General features: G+C 38.7%; 1 protein-coding gene across 5 annotated transcripts in view; it reads right to left on the reverse strand.

Annotated features, from left to right (window-relative positions):
* Positions 1–205: 205 nt before the first annotated feature.
* LOC112463747 (collagen alpha-1(XVIII) chain-like) overlaps positions 206–10756 on the reverse strand; it is a 208973-nt gene continuing 198422 nt past the window's right edge. For 2 of the 5 annotated variants that reach the window (XM_025030287.1, XM_025030283.1), the window contains 7 exons: positions 9895–10071; positions 9372–9569; positions 3123–3152; positions 2606–2966; positions 1691–2082; positions 1345–1356; positions 206–1032 (listed from right to left, as the gene is read on the reverse strand). In XM_025030287.1, the coding sequence (XP_024886055.1) occupies positions 742–1032; positions 1345–1356; positions 1691–2082; positions 2606–2966; positions 3123–3152; positions 9372–9569; positions 9895–10071 (1461 nt within the window). In that variant the 3' untranslated portion in view covers positions 206–741. The remainder of the gene's footprint in view (positions 1033–1344; positions 1357–1690; positions 2083–2605; positions 2967–3122; positions 3153–9371; positions 9570–9894; positions 10072–10756) is intronic. The other 3 variants (XM_025030285.1, XM_025030284.1, XM_025030286.1) reach the window with 3 other exon arrangements.

Below are 10756 nucleotides of genomic sequence, written 5' to 3' on the forward strand. Positions count from 1 at the left end.
GAAAATAAAATCCCGTTTTTTATTTACAGGCTTTAAACCCTAATCCGAGCCTTAAAAAGCTGTTATTTTTATAATAAAGCATTTCTTATAATTTTAATCAAGGGAAGATTAGTTTCAATAAAAAAATAAAAAAATATACTTTCTAAAATTGTTCAGTCCGGACAGTCCGTATATTAGGTTTTTGTCATACTTTATTTTCTCATTTTAATTGTTAGTGCTTTACTCCGTAACAAGATGTTGTAATATTTAAAAGGATTGTTATTTGGGTACGTCTGGCGACTCTGGCGTACGTGAATACGCTGCACCACGCATACAAGCTCGCAGCTCGCAGCAAAGCGGGGCGATATCGCGCGTATCAGCATGCGTTATTTGTCAGTTGTCGGCCGTGACAGCTCGCGAAACTCTGTGCACCGCGGCGGAGAAAATTTCTGTTCGGCGCAAACGAATAAATCCAACGAGACGAAGACGCGAAAAAAAAGGGAGCACGCCAGGCGCACTCTTTGCATTAATTTCCATCACTCGCGTTGCGCCGCCCGTTGTTCAAAGACTTCCGCATCGTCCTATTCACAAGGATATATATGCCCCGCCACTTTAATCTGCCAGACCGAAACCGTGCGAGGTGAAAACCATTATTTTTATTTCCGCACCTTTTCCTCCCCCCATCTTTCTCTTTTCCCTTAGAAACAAAGGGCAACATTTCTTGTTCTCGTTCTCACTGTTCGCGGACGATCGACCGACAAGTTAAGTTAGGTACTCACTCGCGTGAAATTCTGTTGCGAAGGGAAGGCTCGGTTTAATTTTTCGATTTTCGCTTTTCGCCGTTTGGTAGGCGCTTGGATTTATAGGTATGTGAAGTTCACGAGAGTTCGTGCACGAGAGAAGTTTACACGGGCGACACCACGACAAGAAACTGGAAGTTATACTTACACCGACAGAAACACCGTAAGGACTCGGTGCGCCAGGTTCCCCCTTTTCTCCCTTGGGTCCCATTGGTCCGCTATTTCCCGGAATTCCAGGAGTCCCAGGACGACCCTGCGGAAGACAGTGACAGATGAATCGCTCGTTTGCGTTTTAATTAACGCAAGGGATTTGGTTGTTGTGACACAGAGCCGACGTGTAATGATATAATTTTGATCTGCGTTTAAACGTTTAATAAATGTTTTTCTCTCTTAACTGCGGCGCGGGCGACTATATCTGCCTTAAAATCTTATAAAAAGATACAAGAAAAACGCTCGTAATAATTATCTACGACGCGACGACCTAAGAATTAAAAAAAATAATGTTGCATTTAGTGCTTCTGCAGAATTCATATTGTTTCATGCGGCGGTTTGATTAAAAGCTCACCTTCATCGAGTTCTTCGGTTGGCGTGATGAAAAAGATAAAAATAGCATTTCTTTAGAAATGAGATATCTCAAGATAACGCTATTATAGAATATTTATGATATATGCTGTTGTCAGTAATATTGAATGTTAACGTAGTATTAATAATTGGAATAATATATTAAATACTATCGACAATATTGCTATATTATTATTATTGTTTTAATATTATTTCATTATTATCTGTCATTTAACATTATTTCACATTATTATTACTTCATTAGTAGCTATTAATTTAGTTAGTTACTATTTGATTAGTAGATTAGTTTTATTATAACGTAAAGTGAGATAATGAATCAAAGTACGTACCATCCATCCTGGTAGACCGATTTCTCCCATAGTTCCTGGTTTTCCGGGAGGACCCACAGGACCCGGCGGACCGGGTCGTCCCCTCCTGCCCCGTTTTCCTTCGGCGCCTTTCTCACCTTTGATGGTGATATAGTCTCCGGAATTGGCGACGGTAGTGGCTCCAGGAGGACCTCTCTCACCTCTCTCACCTTTAGCGCCAGGTATGCCGGGTAATCCTGATACTCCGTCTTTACCCGGTTCGCCTTTATCTCCTTGAGGTCCTTGAATACCGTTTATTCCGGGAATACCAGCTGGTCCGCCGCCACCCTTATCGCCCTTTTCGCCTTTCGTGCCCTTATCACCCTGGTACCCGGGCGCTCCACTATTGCCCTTGTCCCCTTTCGTGCCAAATCCTTGATTAAATATTTGAAACGTTACATTTTGTTGCCCTTCGTCTTGACGCAATAGATATTGAATTTCTTCATCGTGAGAAAACATCTTTAATAATCCTTAGTTTCAGCTGGAGAATCACATCTGATATTGTATAAAATAGCAAAGAAAATCGAGAGAAATTGTGTCTTGGCTTTTTATGATATTTTTTTTAAGTCTTATCGTTTCATTCATTGAGAAATAATAATAAAATAATATAAACATAAGTAATAAATAATAGAATTGCCAATGCTTTTATAAAGCAATTATAATATCATTTAGTTAATTTTATTTAATATTTTATCAATGTCAGACTGACTTTGTCGTAATTTCGTAGTTAAGACTAATAGAACACTTAATGAAAAAATTTCGGATAACTATATACTTGTTATATAAAAGGTAACGTTGCGGGAAAAAAAGCAATAATGAAATAAATGAATTATAGAATGAATATTGGATTAAATTCGATATTGCTGTGTATAAAGAAAAACCTTTATATCTGCTCACCTAAATCTCCCACATTTATGCCACCGGATCCGCTCACACCCGGTGAACCGGGTGGTCCTGGAGGTCCCAGTTTTCCTTCAGGTCCCGTGTCACCCTTAGCTCCCTTCTCCGCCGGTCGTCCGTTTTCACCGGGTGCCCCAGGCAACCCAGGTGCACCGGGCGCGCCAGGTTCACCCTTGAAACCCTGAATTCCTCTAGAACCGTCTTTCCCATGATCGCCCTTAACACCTTTGTGCCCGGGTTCGCCTTTGATACCTTTGGATCCGGGTATTCCAGACTCGCCTTTAGGCCCGGGATTTCCTGAAATGCCTGGCTCACCCTTTTGCCCTGGAAGTCCTGGCCTCATTGTGATACCTTCCGGCTAGATAGACAAGTATTTAAACAAGAGATTATTTTATGTGTAATTGATGAAGTTACACACGTGAACTATTTGTTAGGATCTTATAAGTTGGAAAAGGAATTTCAAATACGGGGAAGGTATTTACGATGCAATCAGAATGCTCCGGTTCGTACTCACTCTGTAAATATTTCGAGGTTTCCAACTGGGCTGCATGCGCATAATAATCGAAATTTCCCCGTTAGATCGTTGGAATAACGTTGCGAGACTGAAAGCCTTGCGGGCCGGCCTGACACTACCGTCTATACGTTTGCATCGCCATTGATTAGCAGTGAACAATTGTTGTGCGAACAATTGTTGATGGCGCGTGATTCGCAATAGCTTTAGCGTAAAGCGTAAATCAAATCGCGCGATAGAATCGTAAGTGCGAATTTCATTCTTGAATACGCAAGTTTCCTTCGCTCGATATGTAATTTGAATTTTGTCAAAGATGAGGTAAGGCATGTTCAAAATAATGAAAAAGGAGATTTTCTCTTATTTCTTTGAAACCTTCTAATTTATTAGAAAATATAAATAATGTGTGGGTGTTAGAAAAATAATTATTCATAAGTAATACATGTATTTTATATACTTAAATGTTTTAAAGATTGCATATGTAACTGAGCTATGTTATATTTATAAGTTTTATTTAATCGAAATTAATATGCTGTATCATTTATAAATATCTCATGTTTGAAACGATTCTATGTGCGAGGAAAGATTAATTATCACTCGGTAATTCATGATACTCATTGTCAGTAGATTCTTTAAATCCAACGAAACATGTTAGTACAGAAAATACTTTCAAACTTTTTTTTTTAATATTTTCTTCCTGTCGCCTGCATTCTGAAGCGATTATTCTCTTTTTCGCATTAGTACGGTATTTCGCTATAAATCATGTCGCTGCGATTTCTGTATATCTATATATCAGTGCCACCGTTCGTTTCATAGCTCGTCATATCTATTCAGAGCTTCTCACGAACGGTTTGAAACTTTTAGACTTCTTCGGCTATTGATAGAGCAACGATATATATACAGCTTCTTTCCCATTTTTTATATTCACAAACTACATATATGGGCGCATACATATATGTCGTTCTCCTTCTTTATAAAATTATGAGAATTATTTATGTATCCATTTTATTATTTTGTAATAAATGATTTGTTGTTTGGAAACGTGTTAGCAAATAACGACACTATTTGGTTTAATTAACGACATGCTTCGCAATTCATTAATGTTTCATATTGATATTGTGTATGCACCTAGTGTTTGCTATTTGCACATTTATACAATTAATATTTAACGGGTCTTGTTCGTAGTGAAATTCATCCAGACCTCTCTCTCTCTCTCTCTTAGGGTCGTAAAATTAGGCAGTTCATTTCGTATATATTTTTCTGTTAGAATTCAATGGCATTTTATTCGCGCGCACTGAATTCTACTCTCTACCATGTACATAGCACATACCTATAAATCCGCTTCTACTTTAAAGCAGTTCTCTGGCGGTAATACATCGTGGTGTGGCCTTAATACAATTTCCGAATTTTCTCTTCCACTCGGTTCTGTTCATTCAAATTCCAGTCCGCGCGATCGCTCTCACTGGGAAACATCTGCCGAACCGATCGGCGCCCGCACACAAATGCACACATCGAAACGCGCGAACATCTGAATTGAGTATTATTGGCCCGTCTTCAACGACATTCCGGGACGCAACACCCGCGCATCTCTCCAAGCCTTCCTTCCTTCCTTCCTACCTGGCATACACCTAGCCGGCACATGCAGTAGGCAGCCTAGAAATTGGTTTCTGTATTCCCCGGGGAAATCGGGCTCTCGCACATCCGAGGAAGGACCGGGTGCGAGGCGGGGTCACGTAAGATAACCGTTACTGTGTGCGTGTGCGCGCGGGTATCTGTCTTTGCATGAATTGTCTCGACGACAAGGTTGGTCTCTACCGTACAGTATTTAGGCCTTGTTCAGATACGTACTCGTACTCTAACTCGTTCCATTTGGATTCTGTATTTCCGCGATCGAGCAGTGACGATTGAGTTATTTGTAGACCTAACCGATCCTGATGTTCTTTAGTGCTTCGTATTGCAGAGATTGGAATAATTTTAAGGAGATTCTAAATGTGTTACCATCCGCAATAACGTAAAAGTCGAAATCGAATCAATCGAAACTGAAAAATATCATAAATATTATATGATTAAATGTACGAGTTAAAATCTATAATTTAATACTCTTCCAACGCCTAGTAAGAAAGACTCAAATAACACTTATCTGATTTGAAATAATTTAATAAGATGTATTTGATCGAATTCCCTGAAAATATATCATTACCATAATCTGTAAGTATTTAAAAACTACATACGTCTGACGTTTTTATTGAATAAAAGTCGTTTTCACCTCAAGCAGAGAATCTATCATTAAAGAATACAGGTAAAAGAATATACATGATATCGGTAAGTTTTAATTTAGATCTTTTTCATACGGTTCAGTTTTTATTAAATGAGATACAAGCATGTTTCATGGGAGATAGATTAAATCCTTTTTGGAAAAAGATTAATAAATGCGAGCAACGTTTTTTTGTTAAAATCAACAATTGCGAATATTATAACAATTTGAACGCCATCTGCTTCTTGAGAATCTTTATCAATGACGTACATTCGTCCGGGCGCTAAATAGGAATTAACTACTAGCAGCACAGTTCTATTGTTTCAGATCGTCCTATATTCAACGACATGTATATCCGACTGTACAGATCGTTATGTTGCAGTTGCAGCTCGTAGTTTTCCTCGGTCCCTAAGCAAAACTGCAAGCTTATCGATTCGTTAGGTCGTAAAGACATATGTCTCTTTTATAGTTGCTTGAATCATTGATATTGCCGCATTGTCACAATGCGAGAATTTATTGCGCGTAGATAGATATGACGTGTATATAATCTAATTCACGAAGTAATCATTTTTTCCATTTTTCTGCTCAATTCTTTATAAGAAAGAACCTGTATAAGCGAAATGAGATTTAGGATTTTTGTCACGTATAACTTCATATATTCAAAATAAAAATACTCTCCATCTCTGGGATTTATTTAGATTAGAATCAAATATGAAATCGTTCTTTGAGATTATCGTATCGACATGTCTATATTATGTTATCATTTCGTGTGTTTTTTAGATTAATAAAGTTTAATAAAATTTGAAATTGTCATACGATATCAAACGGATTAAGTGCTTACAATAAGCGATAGAATTTAATCGAAGAATTATATAATATTATACATTAATGACATTTATCGAATTCATTTATCATAATATAAAATTCAAATATATAATAATCCTGCGATGGATTATTATCCGGAGTACGATTGCAACAGCAGGAAGTTCCCAATGTTTTCCGCGCTCTCTCAGCTCCGAAAGTAACGAGATTTTTCCTCCGCTCTGCGACGTCTCAACAATTACCAGGCTAGGTCAACTCGGCTTTTTTTTCCGGCGGTGTAACATTTGGAAGCGTGCCACCGGCATGAAAACAGAAAACCGTAACGCGCGGCACTGCATTCTCTCTCTCTCTTTTGTCCTTTTATTTTTTTACATCTTCGTAACCGGGCATGAGGGTGGGATAAATATTGCGTCACCGCCGATCTTCCAGCGATATGCGGGTGCATCCGCGTCACGGGTTTATGTCGTTGATAAAGCGGAGCGATTCGGTTCGATAGCGCGGCGATGATGCCCTCCGTTCTGCCACACCGCTCGCCACTATATTTTTGCGCGACGTCGCCGTCGTTGCGCTTTCCACCGCGAAAACCGCGTAACAAGAGAACAAGGTGAAAAACGACCACATCTCTGGGGGTAAATTGACGGTTTGAGGTGCGACAGGATCGTTACGTTCCCGCGACAGCACGGAGATTTCTTTTCTCTCCCGTGGCCAGAAACGGTTTCAGGAATTGAACCACTACCGCTGACTTTGACAGCGCGGAATATCAATCTTGAGTAGATTTAGCTTGTTCTATGCAGCGCTACTCGAGCATTGCCAAAATCGATGTTTGCCCCAAAGTTATTGCAAGTTGGAAAACATCGGAAAAGATGATAAAGGTATTTCAAATGTAGAATACTGGAAAAGTAATAAAAGCAAAATTGAAAAAAAACTTGTGAATATTACATGATAGCGCGAGGAACAAAAAAATAAGATAACGAAATTATATTCAATGGACAATATTATTGTTTCGTTTTGTTAGATATTATGCTTATAGCAAATATAATAATAGCAAATATGATAGATAATAAAAACAATAAAGTTGTTTTCTTTTACTTCTTTAGCACCAGTCTTTTTACTTTTTCATTATCGGGGGAATATTCTTTTATACTCTTTGAAACGTTATAGCTATCGTTACGGAGAAAGTTGGAAATGTTGCAACTATACTTCGTTGCAAGGTCGGGCGAAGAAAAGAGTTTTGTTTATCGGGAAAAATGTGGGAAGAGAGGTCAGGAATTTTTCGTGTTATATCCCGTGCAGCATCCCCGAAATCACATTCATTCATACGAAACTCACGCTAAAACTTTTACTGCCGTTAATATCGCATGTATGTAGATGTATTGCTCTACGCTGTACATCGTTTTAATATCGCAGGCCTGTCAGTGCGATTCGGGACCATTTTTGTAGCTGGCAAAAAAACCGAGTGAGATTCGCCGCGTTTTTACTTTTTAAGAATGGGTCGGGACAAACCGCAATGAAATAGGGAGAGAAAGCGAGAAAGAGAGAGGATATTCAACGGGAAACGCGAACGAGAAAAGGGAGGAGGCTGAGGATCGGACTTACAGCTTGGCCGTTATTACGTGCACAGTTTCTTATTCCCCGCGGGGCGATACGCGTTCCATTCCTATTCAACGAATTTCTTGTCGAGTGGGGACAGGATCGCTGTAGTTGTCGTTTCGGTACACGTAAAAGCGGTTGCATGGGGAGCAGTATACTGCGACGTGCCCGACGGTGGTTTGGGATACACCTTTGCGTGCATTTTCATGCACTTCGAAATGCGATAGCATGCGGAATAGTAATAATACTCAATAACTAGATAAAGATATAAATTGGATCGTCTAGCTCTATAGGAACATCGAAATTTCTTATACGATTAATGTCATAAATATCCTTTATCCTATAATGTAATTTCGTTAATTTAATTTCGGTCTTTTATATTGAATAATAAAAATCTAGGAGATGTAACAAGTGCTACGTTGTGCGTCTTGACTGAAACTCATCGTTCTTCAAAACTAAAATTGCGCATTTCTTTCAAATATAACTCAAATAACAGAATTATTCGCAACGCGAACAATTCTTATTATACAATTTGTCTGAGAAAAGTTTATTTAAAAAGATGAGCCCATTTCCTGTTATTTTAACAAATATTAAATATTCGTTCAAGTAGTTTTCAGTTTTCATATAATCCGCAATGATAATCCGCAAATATGAAGAAGAAAAATGGTTAACTGGGATACTTTGCTGAGTTGATATACAGTGGATGACGTCGAATGCGATGTTTAAATAGCATACTTTTGATAATAGCTCGACGATTCCGCGAGAGAAGATATGGCCCTCCATTTCCCTCCGAGTTTCTCGCTGCCGCGTGTCCATTTCGGGAAAATAGCGAATAATACGACTGAGCTAGATTCATACGAGGATAATGAAAATTTCTTGAATGGAGATACTTATCTACTTATTATAGCGACGACTTCGTACGGTCGAGCGCGCTTGAATTTCCTCTACTTCGCGGTAATCGCGTACACAATAAATGTTCTCCTCTAGCAAATTTCTCAATGTCATATCTCTTGCGTTAACATTACCCTTCCATTCGTCCGGTCTTCGTTTTCATGTCACTGTTATATCCAGCAGAAACCATTTAGGCAAACATTCCACTTTTCCTTCTAGCTTCTCTTTCAGTTGACGATAATAGAATATATTAAATTTTTAATTCCATAACGATGACAATAGTCATTCGCTGTTATTATTCCAAATGTGTAGTTGTATCATTTATATAAATAGCTAACACACAAAAGCTTTATATAATGTTGCGTCATTTGTAGGTACTTTGTTGAAAGAATCCAATTTCTTATTTAATAAAGTATAAAAGATAAAGATTTTTTTATAGATAACCGTTATCGTCGTATCCTTTCCCGTTACAATATGCGCGACCATTAGTGGTTAACAATAATAAAAAGTATATACGAATCTCAATGAAAGTTTTATACAACTTATCGTATCGCGAAAGTAGCGAATATAAAGAAAATCTCGCGGGGATAAGCAGAAATGGCGAATGTAAGCCGCGGAGAAGGCGCCGGAGAAAATATTTTAACTTGGCTTTCGGCCTCGGCATGACAGATCATATTCAAGCGTGGCAATCTACTTACGTCATAGCCAGAAAATTCTCCTTTTCCGGGCGGCCCCGGCGGACCTTGCGCACCCTTTTCACCGGCTATTCCATCCCGACCTGGTTCACCCTTCTGACCTTGAGGGCCTTCCGGTCCCGCTATTCCAATATCACCCTTGTCACCTTTAGCCCCGGACGAACCCTGCTGTCCTCTTTCCCCTGGCGGTCCTGCCGCACCCTGAAATCGAGACATTAATTAAGCATAATGCAGTTGTGCATAACGGTATCCAGCCGACGAACAAAAGCGCCGAAAGTGATATAGTTTTCCAAAAACTGTTAAGGAAATGAACTAGAAAAGAGAATTTAAGAAGTCCTGTAATTTAAACAAAAACGATTCAAAAAATTTGTTCTTTATAATTTCAATATTCGTTACATTGTTAGATGTCTTCAGATATATGTATGTATAAAGATGTTATATTAAAATTAGTCATAAGTAGCTTAAATATATATCACTTTTAGTGCTTTCATTAAATCTTAAAGATCGTGAGAATGAGAATCATTACCGTGAGGCCCATTAGACCCTGCTTGCCTTCCTGTCCGGGTACTCCTGGCTCACCCTTCGGCCCTTGTATCATCTTTGGCATCGTAAAGGAAGACATTAAGGCCGTGGCGTTGCAGGTGCAAGTGCCGGGGTCTCCCTTCTGACCGGGTGGTCCCTGTGGTATCTTCATTTGCCAATCCTTGAAATATCAATACGTTTAACGTTGCCATTGTAGTTTAATACCGCTTTAGCACATCAGTTATAATAGCGTTTACGACTAAGTATCAGTAAACTATTTGTTGCAATAACAAAGCGGTACAATCAAGTTCCGACGGTGTCTAAAAGCAAATACGCATGTATACCGCGTACCAATAACAGCGGAAGATGGTAAGCACCGTGAAAGCGGCTTTAGTGTAATCAGTGTTACATGCGACAGGCGCCGGTTCTCCGGTGTCGATGCTAAATTGACTCACGCGAATAACAAGATAAATGAGTGATCCCGGATTCAGGCGCATTCAGGCCGCCTTCAATATCATACCCGCGCTCGGATCTGCGGACGCGATCGCGGTCCCTACAGTTAATATAACGAGATGTCTACACCTATAGAAAACATATAGATACCTTTCCCGACTAATAAAATCTTGTATACTACGATATATATCTAAATAGAATAGTATAATCTAATAATCCACGTATAATTCTATGCATATTTTGGATAAATTTTGAAATAAGATAAAGTATAGAGAGTCTATATTTCTCAATTAATTATATATGTATATACATAATATATTGTTATAAATAATTTGTTGTCTTATTTCTTTCATGTTTTATCGCAAATAAATACACACTTATGGATAATAATTACAAAATAGATGGCGACAATA

The sequence above is a fragment of the Temnothorax curvispinosus genome, unplaced genomic scaffold, assembly GCF_003070985.1.
Source record: "Temnothorax curvispinosus isolate PA1 unplaced genomic scaffold, ASM307098v1 QBEX01013620.1, whole genome shotgun sequence".
Lineage (NCBI taxonomy): Eukaryota > Metazoa > Arthropoda > Insecta > Hymenoptera > Formicidae > Temnothorax > Temnothorax curvispinosus.